At 36.5% G+C, this 26,676-nt stretch overlaps 1 protein-coding gene across 2 annotated transcripts in view; it reads right to left on the bottom strand.

The window, feature by feature from the left end:
- The window catches only part of PIBF1 (progesterone immunomodulatory binding factor 1), a 237,629-nt gene that overhangs the window by 49,141 nt on the left and 161,812 nt on the right, over positions 1–26,676 (bottom strand). For both annotated transcript variants that reach the window (XM_049853427.1, XM_049853428.1), the window contains exons 15-16: positions 13,056–13,186; positions 3,718–3,802 (exon numbers count right to left, since the gene is read on the bottom strand). In XM_049853427.1, the coding sequence (XP_049709384.1) occupies positions 3,718–3,802; positions 13,056–13,186 (216 nt within the window). The remainder of the gene's footprint in view (positions 1–3,717; positions 3,803–13,055; positions 13,187–26,676) is intronic.

Raw genomic sequence — 26,676 nt, 5'->3', positions numbered from 1 at the left:
TTGTATTAGAGAATTTTTCCAGGGTTTTTTTTAGACTAGGATGAGGCAAGAGAAAGGCTGCGGTGCAAACTTTAAGTAGGTACTGGTTTTCAGGTGCCAACTCTGCACTTGCACGACTCTGAGAATAAGTGCCTTCTTAAATTTTGTACCCTACGTGCCTTGCTTAGTAGTTTCAGATCCAATTTTTACTTTCAAGAAATAACATGGATCAGTTATTCTTATACAACTGTGATTCACTGGCTATTCCGAGCACAACATGACCCTCAGAGACAAAAAGTGAATAAATCAATCCCGCAGTCCCTTGGTTTCATCAGGTAAACATTTAAGGGGATGGCCAAGCATTTCCATGGGTCACCAGGTGCTCTACTTTCATAGAAGCAGTTTACACAAGCTTCTGCACCACATACACCATACAAGTTGGTATTAAACTATTTCTTAGGAAAAAAAATAACAATTTGTATCAGATTTGCTTTGTAAAACTTTAAGTCTTCCTTTGTTTTAGAAAGAAAAAAAGTTACTTTTCCTTAAATGCTCAGCATTAAGGAAAGCCACAATATTGCATAGCTAAAACGTAACTACTGAAATGAACAGATATCGTCAAATGCATGAAAACTGACAACTTACTTCATTAGATATGCATCTATAAATATTTCACTGATGCCACACAGCAGTAGATAGTTTATGTAAGTAGTTTAATTTTGTTAGTATTTAAACATATTTTCTTCTAAATCTACTCAGTTTTCAACATAGTAAGTAAAATTTTAGTTTTTATTTAGGTTCATGAATAATGTCATTCCAGGTATGATGTATAAGAGCTATAAATTAGAATTGCTCACATATTTTTTGAGAGTCAATCATAACCCTTTAAAATTAAATGAAAACTGCCATTCTGAAAAAACAAAAAACTTGGTATGTGTTTTTATGAACGAAGTAATGGCTATAACCAAATAATCATCTGTTGTTAGTAGCTCTTAAACATTCTACTTAAAAACATTTGTGAAAAGTCAATATGGAGTAAGTTAGCTTCCACAGTGAAGAGAAACAATTTTGTGAAGGCAGAATCCTAGGACATAGTGATAGCGGTAGTGACGAATGAGGCCGGGAATGTCAGTAGTCAGAAGCTTCTGAGAAGCTTTCCTCAGCTCTGTTAATTAACCTATTGTTAGATTTATTTATCCACCTGAAGTCATCTCTAAAACCTAGTCCCTTATCGCTTTTCCCATCATATAATGGACACATTTAAGAAAACTCACACTATACGTCATTTCTAAGATACAGACAATCTCCCAATTCCTCTGACACCATTTCTATTATATGCACCTTTGAAATGTTTCTAGTAATATTTTCCAGTTCAGCTTTCTCAATAATACCCTTTCAAAAATATTTTCCCAAATATTTGGTATACTTCTTCTAGACTAGGAAACAATGTCTTTAGGATATTCATCAACCATGGTCTTTTTTAAGCATTTTTTTCTCTTTTGGGATGACAAAATGGTAAAAACACGGTAAAGATGAGGCAGTGTTAATTCAGTGGAAAAAAGGCTTTGGATTAAAACACTAGGCTTGACAATACCAGCTTCTGTCAAGGATATGCAGCAACTGGAACTTTCATTCACTGCTGGTAGGAACGCAAAAAGTACAGTCACTTTGGAAAACGGCTGACAGTTCCTTATGAAGAAAGCGTTTACCATACAATCCAGCAATTCTGCTTCTGGATATTTATCCAAGAGAAACAAACTTATGGACACACAAAAACCTGCACATGATGGCTTATAGTAAGGTTATTCACAGATGCCCAAAATTGGAAATAAATGTCCATCAACTGGTGAATGGATGAGCAAACTACGATACATCCATACAATGGAATACTGCTCAGTGATAAGAACAAATGACTAACATTTGCAACAACTTGGATGGAATCTCAAATGCATTATGCTGAATGAAAAAAGCCAGACTCAAAAGGCTACAAAATGATAAATTCATTTATATGATATTCTGGAAAAGGCAAAACTGTTAACAGATTAGTGGTTACTAGAGCAGAGGGTTCAGGAAAAGTGCTGACTACAAAGGGGGCAGGCAGGAATTTTTTGGGTTGATGAAATTATTCCCTACATTGTGGTGGTGGTTACACAACTGTGTGTGTTAGTAAAAAAATGATACACTAAATTTTACTGCATGTACTTTATGCCTCAATAAACCTGACTTAAAAACAAAAAACGAAAAATCTGGGCTTATGCCTTAGTTACTAACTGGCCTTGGACAAGCCACTTAAGACTCATTTCCCCTTCTATAAAATAGAAACTGTTGTCATTGTTGTTAGGTGCTGTCGAGTCAGTTCCAATTCACAGCCACCCCTTATGTACAAAAGAACGAAACAACGCCCAGGCCCATGCCATCCTGACAATCACTGTTGTGTTTGAGTTCATTGTTGCAGATACAGTGTCTATCCATCTCATTGAGGGTCTTCATCCTTTTTCCTGATCCTCTACTTCACTAAGCATGATGTCTTTCTCCAGGGACTGGTCACTTCTGTTAACGCCCAAAGTGTTTGAGACGAAGCCTTGCCATCCTCGTTTCTAAGGAGGATCCTGGTTGTACTTCTTCCAAGACAGATTTGTTCATTCTTCTAGCAGTCCATGGTATATTCAATATTCTTCACGAACGCCATAATTTAAAGGAATCAATTCTTTGGTCTTCCTCATTTACTGCCCAGCTTTCGCATGCATATGAGGCGAATGAAAATACAATGGCTTGGGTCAGGCACACCCTAGTCCTCAAAGTACGTCTCTGCTTTTCAACACTTTAAAGAGGTCTTTCACAACAGATTTGCCCAGTGTAATACATCTTTTGGTTTCCTGACTGCTGTTTCCATGGGCATTGATTGTGGATCCAAGTAAAATGAAATCCTTGACAACTTCAATCTTTTCTCCGCTTATCGTGACGTTGCTTATTGGTCCAGTGGTGAGGATTTTTGTTTCCTTTATGCTGAGGCGCAATCCATATCGAATGCTATAGTCTTTGATATTTATCAGTAAGTGCTTCAAGTCCTCTTCACTTTTAGCAAGCAAAGTTGTGTCATCTGCATATTGCAGGCCACTAATGAGTCTTCCTCCAGCCCTGATGCCATGTTCTTCTTCATATAGTCTAGCTTCTTGGATTATGTGCTCAGCATACAGACTAAGTATGGTTAAAGGATACAACCCTGACACACATCTTTCCTGATTTTAAGCCACGCTGTATCTCTTGGTCAATGCACAGGTTTATCTTGAGCATAATTAAGCGTTCTGGAATTTCCATTCTTCGTAACGCAAAAGATTTTTGGTATGGACCAAATGAAAAAATAAAATAACTCTATGAACTTTAAAGTACAGCACAAATATCATATCCTAGGCACTGGGCATACAATGATGAATAAGACAGAAGCAAGCTAAAGAAATTTACTGTCTAGTGGAGACAGAGATAAAAGAGATAATTATTAAATAATGTGGAAATTCAATGACAGAGATATGAACAAGGCAGTACAGGGGCACAAGAAGGGGCATTCCAGGAATAAGAATTAAATGAAAGTATCACATAAGTTGCATAAAAAGGGACAGGTCATACACAAATGTGAGAAGTCATTAACGAACATGGACACTGGAATCCAATAGTCTTTACCAAACACGGACTTTGAAAAAGCCTAAAAATGGTGAAAATTATGGCAAACGGGAAAAGTACCTCACGATGATTTAGAAGCTGTTCCAAATCTAACGCCATTTGATTCTTCATCTGCAGTAAAGCTGATTTTTCTTTATTTAAATTGCTGTAAAAAAAAACAAAAACAAAAAACAAACCCCGAATTTAAAAAAGTCATCATATTGGTGCAATTTAATTAACAGTAAATAACAAAATTAAAATAGTAAACATAAATCTGATGGTTTGAATTAAAGATAAATTTTTAGTCCATAAAGATATCAGACCAGCTATTGTTACATCCAATTTAACCAACGCTATTTTGTAAAAAGACTGTGTATGTGTGTGTGTGTGTGTGCGTGTGTGTGTACAATAATCATTTGGCAACGTAATTTAGATAATTTCCTGAGACTAGTTTCCTGACTATTTTGGGTATAAAATTAGGCTTTTAAAGATGAATGCTTACTTCTGAAATGTAAAAAGATGAAGTGGGACATAGAAAAAGGTAAAAAGCAAGTATATATGGCCAAAATACTACAACAGAGAAATGGAAAATCAAAACATTTATTCTTAAAAGTAGGAGTCCTATTCTATAATTTACCACAACCTAAAACACTGGGTATATAATTTGGTTAGGTGTATAGATGAGATATTGGTCGGTGCTCAACTTGGGAAAAGAATTTTTGTCTCCAAATTCTTAGTTCAAGCCTCAATTTCTTAGTCTGCACTGTCAATTTCCCTTTGATATCGCCTATTTTCTGATACCAAAGGATGGGAAATTATCTTATGAAACTGTAATTTTATAGGATAAATAGTTGGGGACTATTTTATGCTCTCTGGGGTTTGATTATTCAACATACATAAATTAATTAGAATCATTAAATATGCTTCTAAAGGCACTGGAATGAATCTACCCCGCTAGGATTACAACAAGAATTGAAAGAAAAGCAATAATGAATTGTAACAACATAATTCCTTAAATACTAAGACAAAATTTGCAACAGTAAAATTAATGAGGATTGTTTTGCTGAACAGGTAAGAAAGCTTTACTTCTTTAAAAAAAAAAAAAAGGGAAGCCCCAGTTCTTATTTTTTCTAAATTTTATTTATTTTGTTCTTGTTGTTGAGAATACACATAGCGAAACATACGCCAATGCAACAGTTCCAACATCTACCATTCAGTTACACTGATTACATTCGAGTTGTGCCACCATTCCTTACCCGTCTTTTCTGAGTTGTTTCTTCCCCTTTAACATAAAGTCACTGCTCCTCCAGGTTCCTATCTAATCTTTTGAGTTGCTGTTATCAAATTAATCCATATAGTTCTTTTTTTTTTGTACTTTAGATGAAGGTTTACAGAGTAAATTAGTTTCTCACTAAACAATTAACACACATATTGTTTTGTGACATTGGTTGCCAACCCTGGGATGTGTCAACACTCTCCCCTTCTCAACCTTGGTTTCCCCGTTACCAGCTTTCCTGTCCCCTTCTGCCTTCTCGTCCTTGCCCCTAAGCTGGTGTGCCCATTTGATCTCGTTTTTGTTTGTTTGTTTGTTTAAGGGCCTGTCTAATCTTTGGCTGAAGGGTCAATCTCAGGAGTAACTCTGGTACTGAGTTAAACGGGTGTCTGGGGGCCATACTCTTGGGGTTCATATAGTTTTTAAAAGAGCATAATGCTCCAGGCAGACATTTTTTACTAGTTAAGCTAAACTGTTGTTTGGTTTTAAGAAGACTTTGGGGGATATTTTTGGTTTAAGGATTAAAGATTATCTTAGGGCAACAGTTTCAGGGGTTCATCCAAACTTCATGACTCCAGGAGCTCTGGAGTCCATGAAAATTTGTAATTCTGTTCTGCATTTTCCCTCTTTTGATCAGGATTCTTCTATAGAATCTTTTAATTTTTTTTCTCTTTGAACATTTTATTGTGGCTTATATGATAGTTTACAGGGCAAGTTAGTTACCCATTCAACAATTTATACACAGCTTGTTTCATGACATTGGTTTGTATCCCCTTAGTGTGTTAGCACTCTCTGCACTTCCTCCCTGGGGTTCCTGTTTTCGTTCACCCAGCTTTCCTGCCCCTTTCTGCCTTCTGAACTTTGCTTTTGGGTAAATACTGCCTTTTTGGTTTCGTAGGGTTGATTGTTCTGGTGAGCACACTCTTCTCTGGGGTTATTGTTCACCTGACTATTGTTTGGCTGAAAGGTGATCTTCCGGAGTGGTTGAAGTTTCAAGTTTGAAGGGTGTCTCAGGGCCATAGTCTAAGAGGTTCCACCACTCTTTATCAGACCAGTAAGTCTGGTTCTATAGAATCTTTGATCAAAATGTTCAGCAATGGTAGACGGGCACCATCCAGTTCTTCTGGTCTCACGGCTAGGAGGCAATTGTTCATGGAGACAATTAGCCACACATTCCATTTCTTCCTCCTATTCCTGACTCTTCTTCCTCTTCTGTTGCTCCAGGCTAATAGAGACCAAGTCCCTAGTTTTTAAAATATTAGTCTAAAATTTTTTTTAATGCAAGAAATAATGGTAGGGTTTCTGGAAGAACTGGTTAATTCCAGGAATTTAAGAGGAAAAAGCCCACATTCTCCTCCTTGTGAATAATTGAGAGCTTCCTTATGAATCATCACAGGTTGCCCTCTGAGAATAAAGACTATATGCACTTCTGATTTCTATTTCCAGTTGTGCCACTGACTCAATCATATTGTACAAAGCCTAACAAACCTTACTTCACCAAACCTCAGTTTTTACATCTGTAAAAGTGGAAAATAATACTCATGTATGTCAAAGGATATGTGAATTACCTAATGAATGATTATATAAAGCACAGAACACATAAAAGTCTATATAAATGCTACACGGTATTACTAATTTAGATGAAAAACAGGCATCAGCGGAAAACAGTAATTAAACGTTAATAAATGTAAGCAGCTCAGCAGAAAAACAAATCAACTTTTAGAGTTTGGCGCCGGAGATCCTATTGAGCTGAACTGAAAAGAACTAACCGGTGTAAGAAAACTGAGTGCCATGTTCTGCAGGAATCCCCCCAAACATGGTAAGGACCACATGTTTCTTTAACTCCAGAATTCTAATCTACCTTTAGCTTGAATTGTTTCAAAAGAAAATATTTTTCAAATTAAACACCCAGTAAAAAGGAAAAGGGATTTTCAAGGAACATGTATGTGTTCATATTCACACACATGCACATACATACACACAGTATACAAACACATACTGACAAACAGTGCATTAACACACACAAATGCCCTCAACTACCAACAGGCTTATCAAATAAAATGTAGTGGAATAGGAATGGAATGCTGAGGTGATTAAAAGTTTTTGACTGAATAATTCCTGAGGTGTGATTTATATGTAGTGTTTAACCTTTTTCAAGAATAAACTAAATATTCTACATTTAAGTAAAAAAACAAACTTTATAACATGGACTAAAGGGTGGATGGATAAACTAATTTACAGAACAACTCTGTGGTATCTGTTAAGATGTCAGTTTTTCACAAACAGTACAGAATCCACAGACAATACTTCTATCATTAGAATATATGGGTATGTGTTTCCAAAGTTTTAGTCTTCTCTTAAATATTCTTAATAATATACTCTTAAATCACAAGAGAGACCATCTTCAACATGTGGGTATCTAAAACTGAATATGACGATGACTATACTAGTGTTCTTCCACTATGTATGTAATTACTCAACAGGTTAGTCTTCATGAAAGACATTTCCTAACACTGGAAACTTACCTTTAAAAATACAAAGCTTCTATGTGTGACTCATAAAGCAACAACAAATCTCCTTATAAGCACATCTATCTTGAATGGTATATTATACCCATAATTGTTTAATTCACTGTTAATCTTTATGGTATATTACACCCATAATTGTTTAATTCACTGTTAATCTTTATGGCTCTGTTTCACCGACAATATGAAAACATATTTCTGATATATTGCCCCTTAACTTCCTGGATCAATATACCCTGGGGTTTAGTCTTACAACAGAAGTTAACTACTATAACTAGTGGTCTTTAACTACTAGTTAAGAATAAACTGAGAACTGACAACAGAACTATAGATCAAACTATATAACCCAGACTGTCTCCTGTGGCTTGGTGGAGGAGAGGTACAGTATTATTTTTAAGACAGGTTATTACTTTAATGATAGGAGAATTCGAAGTAAATAGTGACATCTCGAATGTTAGCTTTAAACATGTTTATAATGATTTCATTTTAGCACATATTTACTTTAGCCTTTCTAGACACTGAATATATTGTATAAACAGCAAAATTTGTGAGGAGTGGGTACGGTATAGTGGTACGTTTTAATTTTCTAAGAAGATCACAAAATTATTCAGTTCTTTAAAGGGCTTTTAATGTATAAGCTAGAGAAACATTTCTACAGTCAGGTAATGTAAATATTCTTTACAATTAAACATCCAGCAAAGAAGAATAGGAATTTTCAAGTAACATAGTTACTGAGCAATCTTTTTGGCTGGGTCATCTAATTTTTAAAATTTGAATCAAGAGGAAGTAACATTACTAAGTTTTTCCTATGTGCCAAAAGCTTTATATGAATTACTTCACTTACACTTCAAAACCATCCCTTAATGTTCATGTTAATATGTTTATTTTACCAAAACTTTTACAGTAAGAAAAGAAACAAGGTTGATGTGTTTTCAAAGCCCAGGTTAATTCCACTATATCTCTAGGAGGCTAACTATGGGATTTGAAACGTCATTGGTTCAGAGGAGGGGCGAACTGTGACCTATCCTGCTGTACCTGACTAGTTGATTGGGCTGACTTTTTTATGGCATCATAACATTACATCCTTTCTAGGTGACCAGAGTACACCTATAGCAGCATCTCAAAGGCCATAATTAAACTACTGGAAGCATTTTAATTTTTCACATTAGAAGGTGGTGTTGTTGTTAGGTACCACTGAGTCGATTCTGACTCACAGCAACCCTACAGGACAGAGTAGAACTGTCTCATAGGGTTTCCTAGGCTATAATCTTCACAGGAGCAGTTTACCTGGTCTTCTCTCCCGTGGTGGGTTTGAACCGTTGACCTTTCAGTTAGCAGCTGCGTGCTTAACCACTGTGCCACCGGGGCTCCTTTCATTAGGAGGTAGTAAGATTTCATATGCTGAGAAATAACAATTCAGAATCTACTAAAATATTGCACAATAAATTTATGAAACACAGACAGGTGTAAAGGACTCAGATGCTTAGCAAAAAAAAAATCAGTTAAGTCCATAATTAAAAAAAAAAGAATTTTTTTTTAAAAATTATATTATTAGCATAGCTTTAATGATACTGTTGCTCTTAGTAAGGAAGTTCTAATTTTTGTCCATATTCAACACATTTGAGGAAATTTTATTTGTCATTTTTAAGATTTTCAATGTAAAAATTAGTTGACTGTAGGATAAATACTAATAATAACAAATATTTATCAAGCATATACAACGTTCTGGGCATTGTGTTACATATATCACAAGGGCTATATCATTTAATCCTCAGAACAGCTGTAAAAATGGCACGGGGTCAGCATCTGACCTCCTCTAACTTCACAAGGGGGAAGGAGAATTAAGACCAAGGTTCCTCTGAGGCGGAGGTCAGACATGCCTCCTCCCTCCAACCTTTTTACCAATTCTGACACCAACTATCCCTCCCATGGGACTCCCTATTTCTCCACTGGACTCGATAATTTCCTGCAATGGCCACACAGGACTCACAGACAATAATCACAATTGTGGAGTTTATTAGGGAAGTGACAAGTCACAACTCAGGTTTAGGAATGCTCAGAATATAGTTCTTCCATCAGGGCAGCTCCTTCTCAGCCATGACCACAGGCACACCTCCCTTTGGCCCCTTGGGCTCTGCCCTGCTCAGCCAAGTGTTACAAAGCTCTTTTAGCTCTGCTAATAAGTGCCCCAGAGGCACCCACTCCACCAGTAAGCCTCTGCCTGCTCTGCTGTCAAGAGACTGGAGGCACTCTACTCCACAAGGAAGCCTCCTGCCCAAAGGTGTTTAGCTCTCTTGCTTTGTAGGTCTGCGAGCCTAGCTCCAACAAGTGCCTGAAGGTGCTCCACTCTGCCAGCAAGTCTCCTGCCTGAAGGTGCTCAGCTTTTTTGCTCCGTGGGGCAGGACGCCCACCAAACCATCTTCTGCCGGTCTCCTGGTTTTGTTGCCTCTGCTGCTGCTGTTTCTCTGCTGCTGCTTCTTCCCATCTTTTGCTGTCTCTGGTGTTACAGCCCTCTCTCTGTCCCGTGGATCTAGAAGGTTCTTAGAGCAGGGATACCCAGTCCAAAGGATGCACTCCACTCCTGGCTCTTCTTTCTTGGTGGTGGTGAGATCCGCCCTTCCTGCCTCTGGAGTGGCTCATTTTAAGCCTAGCCAGATGACAAAACTGACCAATCCTATTTTTGTAGATTGACTTCTGCCTCATTAACATCATAGAGGCAGGGTTCACAACACATAGGAAAATCACAGCAGATGACAAAATGGTGGACAATCACACAGTACTGGGAATCATGGCCTAGCCAAGTTGATACACATTTTTAGGGGACACAATTCAATCCATAACACTATCCAATCGCTTTGGTGGGCCACAAGCACCTCATTTGCATAGTCCCACCCACTCATTTGGTGGAAGTTACAAAGATCTATGGCTGGAAGAATCATATTAAGATGCTGTTAGCACCACTCCCATTTCACACATGAGGTAACTGACTACACTGCCTAATACTGTAGCCATTAGCCCTAAATGGTAATTAAAATAAAAACAAATAAAATTAAAATTTAGTTTCTCTGTTGTACTAGCCACATTTCAAATGCTCAAGAGCCACATGTGACTACTGTGTGCCGTCAAGTGGGTTTTGACTCAAAGTGATGCCAAATGCCAGAGTAAAACTGCCCCATGGGGTTTTCTTGGCTGTAATCTTTACAGAAGCAGATTGCTAGATCCTTCTCCCACAAAGCAGCTGAGTAGGACTGAACAGCCAACCTTTTGGTCAGCAGCTGAGTGCTTAACCATCTGCATCACCAGGGCACATGTGGCTAGTGGTAGCCATACTGGATAGTGCAGATGTGGAACCTTTCCACATTACAGAAGTTTCTATTGGACAGCAGATGTTTAGAGAGTTTAAGTAACTTGCCGAAATTCAAAACTAAGTACTGAGCTAGATTTGAACCCATGCAACCTATCTATAGAGCATGTACTCCCTTTAAGAACATATATATTTTTTTCTTTTTTTTTTTAAGAATATATATTTAAAAAAAAACTTTTTTTTTTTATTATGGAGTATTTCAAAACAAGAAAATGTAACAACAAATGTATCTGTCACCCAGTTCCAACAATTATCAACCCATCAAAGCCCTACTTTTAATCACTATCATACAATGATATGCTGTCTTTTTGCTTCTCTTCCTTAATTATACTACGTCAATGAAAAACAATCCCTTATTCAGAATAGAACATAGGGAGGCAGTATAACAATGGTTAAGCACACAGAATTAGAAAGCAGACAGATGTGGATTCAAATTTTGGCTCTACCACAAAGCTACATGCACTTAGAGGACAAGTTAATTTCTCTAGGGCTGACTTTGCTCATCTTAATACTTTTTTATAATAGATAACTGTTATTCTTCTCTATATTAAACTCTCCAGCTACCTTATTTTAATTTTTAGTAAAGTAAGTATTCAAAGAACTTTATTTGAAGATAATTGTGAAGGAGGTAATTTTTCCTCATGTTTTTCATATATCCTTCCCTCTAAGAGTATAAAAATAAAACTATTATTAAAAATTTCCAAAACAACAAAAATATGTAAATAGGAAAGCTCCATTTGGAGTTCCTCTCTCAATTTCCCTAAGATAACCAAGCATGTGGTGAATAGTGGCAGACACACTTTCTATTTCTCCTAGTATCTATGAACAATTAATGTTGGTAATACATATTCAGAATATAATTTTTAGCTTTAAAATTAATCTAGAAATAATTCCTTTGTGATTTATTTTGACGTTTCAATGTGGTTTTAAATTAATTTTTCAAATCATTAAAAAATTAAGACCAGGAGTAAAGTTCTGGACCAATTATTTTGGTGGGGTAGAAATGAGAAAGGAAGGTAATCATTCTGATTTAACAAAAGGAAAACTCATACTTTGGAGCTAATTACGAATAGTTCTATATTTTTTGTTACATACCCTAGGAAACTTGGATTTAACAACTACTTTCTTATTTTTTTTCCAGTTTCTCGATTTAACAATTGTCACTCACATAAACTTTCAGCTTACATATTTGTGAGTCCATTAATAATTTATCCATAAAAACTTAAATTATTCTTATAATCGTAAATCTAATAATTAAGCCAACCAAGCAGCCATCCAAGAGTTGAAACCTCTTTCTTTAAGCATAGTTATCATTCCTTTTACTTCAATTTAAAAGAATTTAAATGATCATATAGATGAACAGTTAAAAGAATCTGAATAGTTTCTAAATGGAACAAGCCTTTCAGATAACGTCTCATGTGAAAAAACAATTTCATTCTAAAGAAAGGAAAGGAATTTATTTATTTACATTTAGGTATTTCATGGGTTTCCGTGTAAAGGGTCAGGGGAAGAAAAACCTAAAAATTCCTTGGAAAAGTCAACATGAATCTAAGTAAATGTGTACATTTTACCTCTTTAAAAAGTCATTTTGACCCCTTGAATGGCATATGGGTTATATTCCTCCTCTTCCTTTTGGTCCACCCACATCCCATTAAAGATTTCTAGGTGAATAAAACTCATAATTACTCTATGACTTTTAGATACTCTTTGACAATAAATTTCTAGCCGTATATACATGTTTAAATATTTTTTCTCTTTTCTCCATAATCACCAGCAAGGTCAACTGAGGCTAAAGCTTTGCTGTTTTTCTGGGACAAGAAATAATTTATAATTCTTCTCAAATGAAGCATACATTTATGAGATCTACATACTTCTAAAAAACGAAGACCTAAACTTACCATTTATTTCAGCACTTTAATTTTTTTAAGCTCAGTAAAATAATGAGGGCAAATATAATTAAACATTAAAATAATTTTACAGTCAATCCACATGATAGCTGTTTCGTGTTCTAGGCAGGGTGGAGTGTTTTGTTAGTAAGTGTAGGATTGTTATTTTCATGGTGAGAATTCTGATCATAAGGTGGAATGCGAACGCCTGACACGACGTGATCTAGTTTTTCTAAAGAAAAACCACATCACGTTTCAGACAACCTTCGTTATTTAATTTCTTCTTTACAATTTACAACTTGAATGTACCTATAGCAGCATATATTTACACTATCACTACTCTCCAAATATAAGATTTGTAGATGGCTTACCTGACATCTTTCTCAAGTTGTGCAACACACCCCTTCAGTGAATCGATCTTTGAATCTCTCTGACGCACTGATTCAATAAGGTATCTGTAAGGCTGCTGTGCCTGGTTTAATAATGAATTGGCCCTGTCAAGCTGAAGAAAAAGATTCCATTAAAATTTAGACAATTTTCCAACAAACCAAAATCACTCAAAATGGGGTAGCCTAGATACAGCATACAAACTCTGCCTTACATAAACTATTCTGAAAAGTTTGCCTCATATAATTTTGAAGGTTTTAAAAATGATTAACCAATATTGCTATTCTTCATAATAATAAAAAAAGATGATGTGAACAGGAAAGCAACATTTTAAACACAGTATTAGTAGTTAATGATTTTGGAGATGGGGGTACCTAAATTTTCTTAACATTTGTTGGTTTGAGAAACAAAGTGATATAAAATCAACTTCTTTAATAAAAATTCATTAGCTAAAAATGAAAATCTTTTATTTAAGCTTTATTTCTAGTCAAAATAACATTAAGAAAAATTTTAACACATTCATGATCACATTCTAATTTAGGAATTTTTTCACATCTACGTAGTTCTTTCTAGTCTGTTTGTAAGAATACATAATTTATGTATCTGATGCTATGTATAATTTTACATTATCCTTTTCATTTAACCTTACATCATAATCATTTTTCCAGGTTGTTGGAGTATCCGAATTTATATTTTTAATAGTATGAAATTATTAAACAAGCCAATGCACTATAATTATATTCATTGTAGTGATATTTAGAATGTCAAGTTTTGACTAATAAATAACGCTACAACAAACTTCTTTTGTATTTTAGACTTTTTTCTTAAAGTACTATTCATGTTAAATTTTTAAGAACAGAAAATGCACTAGGTTAAGTGGTGTAACAATTTAATGCTCTTTAATATAAAACCAATGTTCTTTCCAAAAGGATTTCATCAATTTACAATCCTACCATTAATATGAATATATCTACTCAGTCTTATTTTTTGTCCTCCCCCCAACCCCAAGCAGATATAAAATGTATGTCACTATAGGACTAAACACAACACTGTCTAGTAGGCCCCTACTTTGGTACATAATGAGTTCTTGAAAAACATTTTCTAAAGTTGGATATGCAAAAACTGAACAACCCCAACAAAACTGGTGGATGGATATCCAGTACAACGGTGAGGGGACAGGGGGCTGGCTGGAATGTATTTTATTTCAGAGAACAAAAATATTACAGAACTTCTAATTACTCTATGACTTTTGGATACTCTTTGACGATAAATTTCTAGCCTTTTATACCTGCTTAATTTTTTTTTTTTTTTCTTTTCTCCATAATCACTAACAAGTTCAAGTGAGGCTAAAGATTTGCTGTTTTTCTGGGACAAGAAATAATTTATATGTTTTTTCTCTAATGAATTACACATGTATGAGACTAACATTTTTTTTTTTTAAAAGAAGACCTAAATTTATCATATATTTTAGCACTTTAATTTTTTTTAACTCTCTTACTAAAATAATGAGGGCAAAATGTAATTACACATTAAAATAATTTTGCGATCAATCCACGTGCATAAAGATAAAAACATCACTGAAGTTGAACTGTTGTCTACCAGTCAGAATTTTCTCTTAGAAACAGAAATCAAAGTATAGGACACAAAAGTGTAAGTTGTCAGAAAACATTTTGTTGCAAAAATCATAGATCACTATTATTGGCAGTCCTTGCTTTGCACAATTTCAGCATTAATTTCAGCTAACAGAGTTTAGGTAAATAATACCAGTTCCCCAACAACATAATACAGATTTTAACCACCACAGTGTACTGTGAGTAATAATGTGCAAGCTTCAGTGATGGCCGTTTAGTCCACAAATCACTACGTATGATACAGACACACATCATGATCAGTGACCAATCACATTTCTTTCAAAGTCTGTTGATGATTGGTCAGTGTGCATCTGTTATTTACTTCACACACATACAACAAAATGTGCAGTTGTGTTGCCTCCTTGTAAATCAGTGACAAACTCAAGTGACATTTTATGAAAATGGAAAACGAAAGAGGGAATTGGCCAACAAAGATGAAAGGGCAGCAAAGAACATAAAAGACAATAAAAACAAGAAAACCAAACCCGCTGCCGTCGAGTTGATTCTGACCCATATCAACCCAACCGGACAGAGTAGAACTGCCCCATACAGTTTCCAAGGAGCGCCTGGTGGATTTGAACTGCTGATCTTTTGGTTAGCAGCCACAGCTCTTAACCACTGCACCACCATGGTTTCCAAAATGACAATGGTGGAGGTGAAATTCAAGTAGAACGTAAATGGAGTAATAGAAGAAATAGTTGATTGTGGAAACTGCTGCCATTGTGGAGACTCTAGATATGCAGTCAGCAGAACTTAATGGGGGGAAAATTATCAATATAAATGAGGAGGGTGGTTGTGACAAAAGGGACGAATGTATCCCTTAGGAACTGACTTGACTAAAAAAAAAAAAAAAAAAAAAAAAAAACCACCGCATTAAAGGACTCTCAGAGATACTTCATTACATTAAAAGTACAAAGGATAAAATCGTTAAGAATACAACAATTTTCTAACATATAAAAGATGTTCACTCTGAATCATAAGTTATCTGACAAGAAGGTGGCAAGTACTATGCAAAGAACTTTAAAAAAAATTTTTTTATTGTACATCAGGAGAAGGTTTACACAACAAACTAAAAAACAAACTAGTCTCTCATTAAACAGTCAATACACATACTATTTTATGACATCGGTTAACAACCCCATGACCTGTCAACACGCTCCCTTCTCAACCTTGGGTTCCCTATTACCAGCTTTTCTGTTCTCTCCTGCTTACTAGTCCTTGCCCCTGGGTTGGTATTCTCCTTCAGTCTCATTTTGTTTTATGGGCCTGATCAATCTTTGGCCTAAGGGTGAACTTTAGGAGTGACTTCATTATCGAGCTGAAAGGGTGTCTGGGGGCCATAGTCTCAGAGTTTCTCCAGGTCAGCAAGTGTGGTCTTGCAAAGAACTCTTTATAAGATTTTTATGAAGAAATAAAACACTTTAATGCTCATAATAAATATTAGTTTTATTTTTTTTGTTGTATGTAGACCACTCATATTTAAAAGGATTATTGATATAGTTGGCTTAATATTTATCATATTTGTAACTATTTTCTATTTGTGGCCCTTGTTCTTTGTTTCTTCTACTCTTTTTTTCTGCCTTTTCTAATTTTAAGTGAACATTTAATACAGTTGCATTTCCTCCACTCTCAGTATATCACTTACACTTTTTTTTTTTTTTAGTGGTTGTCCTAAAGTTTGCAATATACATTTTCTAAGAGTATCTTCAAATAACATTATACCACTTCATGGACAGTACAGGTATTACCAATTACAGAATATTACCAATTCCTTCCTCACATACCTAATTGCACTGGTGTCATTAATTTTACTTATTCACAAGTTATAAACATTGAATAGATTGTTACTATCATTAATTTCAAGAACCTGATATCTGTTTGATTAAATAAGAATAAGAAAAAAAAATTTATTTCACATTCTTTTTTTTCCTTGAATGCTCTTCCTTTATGAGATCTGAGTTTCTCATCTATATAATTTTCCTTCTCTCTGAAGATCTTTTAACATTTCTTGAAAGGAAGGCCTAATGGCAACAAATTCCCTCAATTTCTTTTCCAAGAAAGTCTTTATTTCTCTTTCACTTGTGAAGGCTAATTTTGCTGGATACAGAGTTCTAGGTTGATAGTTCTTTTTTTTCATCACTTTAAATGCTTCACTCTACTCTGCTTGTCTGCAGAGTTCCTGAAAAGAAGTCGGGGTGTAATTTCTTTCCTTGTTCCTCTAAAAGTGTTCTTTTTCTTACTCTGGCTTCTTTAAAGGTTTTCTCTTTGTCTTTGGTTTTCTGCAGTTCGAATATGATGTATCTAGGTATAGATTTCTTGGGTATTTAGCCAGCTTGGTGTTCTCTGAGCTTCCAAGATCTGTGGTCTGGTGTCTGTTACTAATTGTGGAAAAATCTCAGCCATTATTACTTCAAACATTCCTTCTCCTTTGGGTATTCCCATTATGTGTATGTTAAACCTTTTGTAATTGTCCTATAGTTTTTGGATATTCTGTCGTTTTATTTTTTTTTCCCTCTCCTATTCTTTTTCCTCTCTGCTTTTCAGTTTTGGGAAGTTTCTATGGACATATCTTCAAGTTCACTGATTGCTTCCTTGGCAGTGTCCTGATGAGCCCATTTCAAACGTATTCTTCATTTGTATTACAGCCTTTCTCTCCAGTTGAGTTCTAGCATTTCATTTCAATTCTTTGAGTTTCTGTCTCTCAATTCTTTGAGTTTCTATCTCTCAGCTTATATAACTCATCTGTTCTTTTATGTTGTCCACTTTTTCCATTATAGCTCTTAGCACATTAATCATATAATAGCTATTTTAAATTCTCAGTCTGATGATTCTAAAATCTCTGCCATATCTGTGTCTGGTTGTGATGCTTGCTTTGTCTCTTTAGGCTGTGTTTTTTTTTGCCTTTTAACATGCCTTGTACTTTTTTTGTTGAAAGTCAGACATGATGTATTGGATAAAAGAAATTGAAGTAAATAGGCTTTAGTGTGAGGTTTTATGTTTATCTGGCTATGAGTTAGATTGTTTTACTGTTTGCTGCAGCTGTAGGTTTGACAGGCTAAAATTTCCTGTAGTGCCCTTGTTTTTGTCTCCCCTGTCCTTGGGTTTCCCTAGACAATCCTTCTTAAATAGGGTCTGTGCCTTGCAGTGCTTTCAGCTGTAATCTCTTATTAGTCTGATTGATGTGGGGTAAGGTGCAGGGAAAGAGAATGCATCTCGTGAGCCATTTCCACTAGGCTGTGACCTTCACAAGTGTTTCCAAGTTTCCCTTCTTTCTCTTCCTCCCAACTTAGGTTAGACAGAAGGGCTAGAGATGACTGAGGTTGTACCTTTCCCTTCTCCCATGTCAAAAGCTGGTGGGGGCTGAAGTTGGGTATTTCCCTTCTCACAGGTCATTCAGTCTCTGGTAAAACCCAAGTCAGTTAGACTCTGGTAAACCTGTTTCCTCTAAGGGTAAAGAGAACAGAATGCCCTTGGTTTTTTTTTGAAATGGCTACTTTTCCCTCCTGTTTTCTGGAAGTATGAGGAAATTTTTCTTCAGTCTTCATCCTGGTGGAGCTTCTGGGTGTAAAACTCATGCAAATGTGAGGGTTCCTGAGACGAGGCCCTCTGGAGTGTTTAGCTCTCAAGCTAGTTCACACTGAGCCTCCAGCAATTCATTAATTACGGTTTAAGTGTTCCTACAAGTATTGGCTCCAGTGGTGGGCTTCTGCTTTTGGGCTTTTGCTCTTGGTAAGCTGTGATTCTCAGTCTGCATTTCTCTCTAGTTTTGGGGGCAATGGTTTACCCTGTGACTTTAATACTACAATGGATGTAAAAAGAATTGTTGGTTTTCAGTTTGTTTAGCTTTACTCTTTTTTTCATATAGTTAATTTTGTTGTTGTTGAAAATATATACAGCAAAACATACACCAATTCCATAGTTTCTACATGTACCATTTAGTGACAATGATTACAATCTTCAAGTTGTGTAACCATTCTCACCCTTCTTTTCTGAGTTGTTCCACTCCCTTTAACTTAAATTCAGTGTCCCGGTTTAGCTTTTTTCTTATGAGAGCAAGAGTGATGAATTTTAAGCTCTTTACATGTTGAAGTATGGTTATTTTAAAAACTTTTTCATTTCCCTATACATTTATAAGTGACAGTAAGAGAGCTCTTCATGTTTTGGAAAAAAAATTTTAAAGGCTTTGAAACAATCACATTTTTTTCCATTGGCTGTTAAGATCCTTTTGCCTGGTTTTAGGTAACATGCTCATTTTTCTGAAGTACTAAAAATGTACTTCCTCCCACCTGTCTGTCAGTTTGTCATATTGTAGAGGCTTGTGTGTTGCTGCAACGCTGGAAGCTAAGCCACTGGTATTCAAACACCAGCAGGGTCACCCATGGCAGACAAGTTTCAGCTGAGCTTCCGGAATAAGACAGACTAGGAAGAAGGACCCGGCAGTCTACTTCTGAAAAGAATTAGCCAGTGAAAACCTTATGAATAGCAGTGGAACACTGTCTGAACTTCAGAGCTGAACAGAAGATTTCAAAGGGCGGCTTGAGAAGACAAAGTAAAGTATTATGATGACATGTGCATAGACCTGGAGATAGAAAACCAAAAGGGAAGAACATGCTCAGCACTTTTCAAGCTAAAAGAACTGAAGAAAAAATTTTAGGCTTGAGGTGCAATACTGAAGGATTCTACAGGGAAATTATTAAATGACACAGGAAGCATCAAAAGAAGATGGAAGGGATACACGGAGTCACTATACCAAAAAGAACTGGTCGATGTTCAACCATTTCAGGAGGTAACATATGATCAGAACTGATAGTACTAAAGGAAGAATTCCAAGTTGCACTGAAGGCACTGGCAAAAAATAAGGCTCTGAGAATTGATGGAATACCAATCGAGATGTTTCAACAAATGGATGCAGTGCTGGAAGTGCTCACTCATGTATGCCAAGAAATTTGGAAGACAGCTACCTGGCCAACTGACTGGAAGAGATCTTTATTTATGCCTATTCCCAAGGGAGGTGATCCAACTGCATGCAGAAATTATTGAACAGTATCATTAACATCACATGCAAGCTAAATTTTGCTGAAGATCATCCAAAAGCAGCTGCAGCAGTATATCGACAGGGAACTGCCAAAAATTCAAGCTGGATTTAGAAGAGCACGTGGAACCAGGGATATCACTGCTGATGTCAGATGGATCCTGGCTGAAAGCAGAAGGATGTTTACCTGTGTTTTATTGACTATGCAATGGCATTCGACTGTGTGGATCATAACAAATTATGGATAACACTGTGGAGAATGGAATTCTGGAACACTTAATTGTGCTCATAAGAAACCTGTACGTGGACCAAGTGTCAGTCGTTCGAACAGAACAAAGGGATACGGCATGGTCTGAAGTCAGGAAAGGTGTGCATCAGGGTTGTATCCTTTCACCATACCTATTCAATCTGTATGCTGAGCAAATAATTCGAGAAGCTGGACTATATGAAGAAAAATGGGGCATCAGGATTGGAGGAAGACTCATTAACAACTTGAGTTATGCAGATGACACAACCTTGCTTGCTGAAAGTGAAGAGGACTTGAAGCACTTACTGATAAAGATCAAAGACCACAGCCTTCAGTGTGGATTACGTCTCAACATAAAGAAAACAAAATCTTTACAACTGGACCAATAACCAACATCATGACAAATGGAGAAGACTGATGTTGTCAAGAATTTCATTTTACTTAGATCCATAATCAATACCCATGGAAGCAGCAGTCAAGAAATCAAATCATGCAATGGATTGGGCAAATCGGCTGCAAGAAATCTCCTTAAAGTGTTAAAAAGCAAAGATGCCACCTCGGGGACTAAGATGCATCTGACCCAAGCCATGGTGTTTTCAATCGCCTCATATGCATGCAAAAACTGGAAAGTGAGTGAATAAGGAAGACCGAAGAAGAATTGATGCCTTTGAATTGTGGTGCTGGCAAAGAATGTTGAATATATCACGGACTGCCAAAAGAGCAAACAAATCTATCTTGGAAGAAGTACAACCAGAATGCTCCTTAGAAGCAAGGACGGCAAGACTGCATTTTACATACTTTGGACATGTTGCCAGGAGGGATCAGTCCCTGAAGGATGTCATACTTGGGAAAGTAGAGGGTCAGGGAAAAAGAGAAAGACCTGCAATATGATGGACTGACACAGTGGCTGCAACAATGGGCTCAAGCATAGCAACAGCTGTGAGGACGGGGGAGGATTGGGCTGTGTTTCGTTCTGTCATGCATAGCATCGCTATGAGTCAGAACTGACTCGATGGCACCTAACAACAACAGCAATAACAAAAATGTATTTCAGATACCAATCACATAGCCTGCCTGTGAGAAAAGGGCAGCCTTATGAGGGGGATGTGACCCTCCTCCCCTTCAGGCCTACTGATACAGTTCACTGGACAAAGGATGGGCATCCAGCCCTAGAGAATTCTGTTCAGAGGTTTGCTTTGTGACGTACGATCTACAGCCTGGTGCAAAGAAGTAATCTGCTGTAATCAAATCTCTTTCTTGGCAATTTGAGTTGAAAATCAGGGTCAGAACAAGCAGTTGTAACATAGGTGGAGAAATGATGAGTTTAAAAAAGAAATCAATAAATAGAATGTACATTGTTCTCATATAATGAGTTGTGTCTCACACACACACACACAGACACAGACACAGAATATTCTCTTATTTCAGTATTCATTTTTTTTCTCTTTAAGTCATTTTGGAGCAAGGTACCAGAGGAGATTGGTGAAGGGGAAGCCTTGGAAAGGAGATACGCCTCTTCCTCTAAAGACTGTACATGAATACAATATATGAAGATAGATACATCATTTTGGAAATTATGAATAGTTCATGCTCTGTGGAATCTATTTTGTATGAAATAGAAGGCAAGGTCAAGAAAAAAAAAATGAAGAAAACAAAAAATATTTGAAATACCTTCCACGAAAATAAGCAAGCTTAGGCGCTAAGAGTAAAAAACTGCAGAGCTATGTTCAGAGAACAATTGAGATTGGAAACCATAAAGCCACAATGACGATGAGCAAGAGGGTTCTGCAATTTCACAGGCGGTGATTAGCACCCCAGGAGCCGAAGGAGTTGCAAACAGTGGGATGGGTATAGTGGAAGGCAGGTGGCAGAAAGAGTCAAGGGCAGTAGTGAGAACACTGTTAAAATAATCAACCACAAAACCCACTACCACTGCTGAAATCAACCACAAGGCTAGGTAAATAAGAAAGAGGAAAGTGAAGCCAGGAAAGAACTGTGAGAGAACTGTCTCCTTGCAGTCAGAGGACTATTTTGTAAAAGTTATTTAAATTATTAATCTAAATTATATTAGAAAATTTTCTTATGGTTATACTAAGTATACTTCAGGAAAACACTCCTGAAAGAAAAAGGAATAAATGGTGAAAGAAAAAAAGACTTCTTTGAACACATGTCATTATTGTGAACCTCAGCCATAAAGGAAAAAAACCAAAAAAACACCAGAAATATTTTCTACAGTTTGGGTTTTAATGTCTTTTTCCTTTGCTTTGGTAAAATTGTAAAAATCTATTACAATGTCACTGGAATCTTATTATTCTGTTAAGTTACTTTACGAACATTCAAATATGCAGCTGGACAAAAATGAAACTAAGTTCTATCTACCTGTATAACCAGTTTCGCTAGTCAATTAAATCAAACAATTGCCTTGACTTTGTTTTCACAGAACCGACCCTAACTGAATAAACTGAACTGACAAGCTGCTTTGTGTTTTAAAGTGCATAAAGTACGTGTGCATGTGTGGGGAGGCTGGAGTGAGAGTGAGGCGGGTAAGGAAGGACTAACAGCATTTTCAAACTGTAGTTAACAGTGGTAGAGAGTGAGCTATGTTTAAAACTTATCAAATTGTATTTCGATTGCATACAAAAGATCTTATAACAGCAGCCATCGGTCTTAATTATTTTAGTTCAAATTTTTCAGGATGGCAATTACATATATTTGGTTTTAATATTATAAATAAAATTAAGGGCCAAAAGCCTTGATTTCAAAAGCTACCTCCCTAAATAATAAAAGCTACCACAGTGCTGTCAATTTTAAGGATATATTTCTTCATAAACTTGTTTGTAGCCTTCTAAGTCCCCCAAATTTATTTTTATTCTTTAGGAAACAAATACATGCCTCTCAATGAAAAGTAATGCTAATTTATCTCCTATTTGTGAAGTACATGCAATTTAACAAAATTTAATTTCATCCCCCCAATATGGTTTTAAAAAGTCTTTCCTTAACTATCATACATAATTAATATTCAAAAAGTTTCACAATCACCACTTTGTCTATTGTTACTAAGCTTTTCCTTTATAGGAAAGCCTTAGTAATTAGCGACTCTGGAATCAACTGTGTAATAAATGATGCAGTACTAGGTACAGGACACACCATTTTAGAGAATTACTATTCCTTCTTTGTTTTAATAAACTGTACATATGATTTAGAAAAAAGCAACACCTAATTAAAACATATTTTTAAATACTAATTTAACTTATCCTCAAATAATAATCTAGAAATATGTATTTTTCTCTTCAAATTTTACAAATTATGTAAATGTGACATTTTATATATTTCCTACATGGGAACTATTTTCTTGAGTTTTTTTTCACAGCAACTCCTAGAAATGGAGCTCTTTTCCTGCCAAGGACATAATGCATTCTGTTGAATGGAATTTAGCACTGAGTTACTTTCTGTGTGTAAAATTTATACAAGAGATACTTTCTAGTAGTGGTGGTAGGTTGTGCTGCACCACACACAGCCCTTGCCTAATCTTATTGATCATGCCATGGAATGTAAAATCCCTGTTTGTAATCCAATGTTTGGTACTTCTCTGTGTTCTCAACTAAAGCAGAAGCTCTCAAACCTGGCTAATCACAGGTGTGATGGTTAATGTTATATGTCACCTTGGCTAGGCTATAATTCTCAGTGGTTTGGTGGACACTATGTATTACCTCCCATTTTGTGATCTGATGTCAGCAATCGGGTTGGAAGAGGAGTTTCCTTGAGGGTGTGGCCTGCATTCATGATATAAACTAATGTTCTGGCAAAGGTTGGTCTCTCTTGATCCTGCATTTGTCTCATCATCCTCTGACCTCCAGTACTTGGGACATGAGAAGCCTTCAGCCTGCTGCCTTACCTGCAAATTTTGGATTCATCAGCTCTTGCAAGCCTGTGAGCCGGCAGTCTGTCGCCTGACTGGCAGACTTTGGATTCGTCAGTCGCTGCAATTACATGAGTCAGGAAAAGCGTCCATCCTGACACCTGACTCATGGATTTGGGACTTGCCAGCCTCCACTGTTGCATGAGCCACTTCCTTGAGATAAATCTGTCTCTCTATATTTGTATATATGCTTCACTGGTTCAGCTCCTCTAGCGAACCCAGACTAAGACAGTTAGGGTCATTTAGGGGGGAAAAAAAAAAAAAAAGCTGATTGCTGGGCCATGCCCTAGTCCTGCTGAATCAAATTTCTCAGGGTTAGGCTTAGAATTTGTATTTTAGAAGCTCCCCACATGAGTGATGATCAGCCAGATTTGGAAAGTACAGACCAGCTCCTGTGATCTTGGGCTTGCTGCAGGCCACTCCCTCCTATTTTAGTAGGTTTAGCAGTACTACTTATAAATTGGAAACCCTGCTGGGATAGTGGTTAAATGCTATGGCTCCTAACCAAAAGGCTGGCAGTTCAAATCTACCAGGCGCTCCTTGGAAATTCTACGGGGCAGTTCTGCTTTATCCTATAGGGTCTCTATGAGTTGGAATCAACTCAACAGCAACCGGTACAGTATAGGTACTTATAAACCATCTTACCTTCTGAGCTTATCATCCTCCCCATGGAAGCCAGCTCTGTCTCTTCTGTTCCCATATGGTTAATGACATCATCATCCTTAAAAGGGGTAATATCTAACCGATATAATTTAACCAATTAGGATGCTAGTCGTAGTACTAGAGCTGGATCCTGAAGAAACTCTGTCATGTCAGGTATTATCTCTTTGTAAATGAATTGCAGAGAAGTCAAGGGGGTCTCTGGAGAAGAGCAGGTCAGATAGGACTGTGGTGGTGGAAAGACACTCAGGGGTTGGGACAGCTGCTGTTTACCAATGTTTCTGCAAGTATTTTATTATTTTACCAATCAGAACGAAGTACATACTAGCTGGTTATCAGCCTTGATTCTGGTCCTGAGATTCTGAAAGTGTGGTCCATATAAGGCGAAATTCATGATAGTAGAATGTTAAGATACTTGAGAATGATCAACATGAAGTGATGGCTGAAATCACTGGCGTAGATAGGACAGCAGAGAATTATTTTTTCCAAGTGTGACCCTGCATGAGTTTTATTAAGGTCACAAGGACAGCTTAGTAAAATGGAGATTTCTGGATTTTATGTTAGACCTACTCAATCCCAGTCTCTAAGGGCAGTGTCTAGAAACCTACACTTTAAACAGGAATCTTTGGTGATTCTTATAGTAAGGTTTGGAAATCACTGTTACGGTGTAAACACAGGGCCAAAGGGTAGATAACTGAGTGATACCTACATTTCAGGGTTAGAAGAAAATTAAAAAGTCAGCTAATAAGACTCAAGAGTCATCTGAGTTACAGGGCAACAGCCAGAGAGAATAGTGCCGTGAAGTAAAAAGAAGAGAGAATTTCTAGAATATCTATAATGTTATGCCATAGATAGATCAAGTAGAATGAGGATTAGAAGAGACCACTAGCAATTATGAGGTCATTAGTGACCACTGAAGAAAGGCACTTCTAACGGGGAGAAAGAGCAGAAGGAATTAAGTACACAGAGAGAAGGTTAACTTTCAAAGGAAGAAAGGATCTATATGTACATAATACATACACATGCAAATATACACATACATACACAGGCAGTTTCCAGAATACGAACAAGTTCCAGTCCTAAGTCTGTCTTTAAGTCAAATTTGTACTTAAGTAGGAACAGTTAGGTACTGTTTGTATCTAATGTCAGTCAAATGTCTTAGTATATAGTTTACATTTCTATGCATTAAAAAAATTAAAGAAACACTTCCAGATACACTAAAATATCTTTAACATAGTAATACAGTAATAATACTAATGTTTTGATGCATTTTGCAAAGTAGCACTTGTTTATTATTACAAACCATTCTATGTACCTAGAATTTTTAATATAATAGGCTTTACAGGTGTTTGTAACTACGGGTTGTGGGTGTAAGTTAGACGTTCATAACTGGGGGACATACATACATGTACCCGTTACCCTTTGCTGACGAGTCAGTTCCAACTAATAGTGACCCTACAGGACAGAGCAGAACTGCCCCATAGGGTTTTCTAGGCTGTAATCTTTATGGATGCAGACTGCCACATCTCCCATGCAGCAGCTGTGGGTTCAAGCCGCCAACCTTTCAGTTAGCAGCTGGATGCTTAACCACTGCGCCACCAGGGCTCCTTATATGTACATATATATGTCTATGTCTCTCTCTCTCTCTATATATATATAAATATATAATTTTCTTTTCTTGGACTGGAAAACAAAATGGGGAAAGGAGAGTAATTGAAGATACTGAAAAATCCTCAGGTAAAAGGGATTTGAGAAAAAAAGTTTAGATGTCCTCAATATAATCAGGAAAGGAGATGAGATTGATAGTTTGGGTGAGTAGAAGTGATCTCCAATGAAGATAATGAAAAACGGATAGATACAGAAAAATAAAAACACCGGGCAACAGTGACAAGGGCCTAGTTGATGTTTAACAACATGAATTTGCAATGGTTCCAAGCAGCAAAAGTGACAGATTTCCACAAGAACTTTTCAGTATGCTAGCATAAAACCAAAGAATTTTCTCCTCCTCTTTTCCTCCTTCCCTTTCTCCCTCCCATTAAATATTTATAGAGTCACTACCAGATTGTAAGATACTATGCTACAGGTAGGGGCTGTCAAGAAAAGCATGATGGATGAA

The sequence above is a fragment of the Elephas maximus genome, chromosome 14 (assembly GCF_024166365.1).
Source record: "Elephas maximus indicus isolate mEleMax1 chromosome 14, mEleMax1 primary haplotype, whole genome shotgun sequence".
NCBI lineage: Eukaryota > Metazoa > Chordata > Mammalia > Proboscidea > Elephantidae > Elephas > Elephas maximus.
The sequence above is the reverse complement of the archived record's forward strand: the minus strand, read 5'-3'. Positions and strand labels throughout refer to the sequence as shown.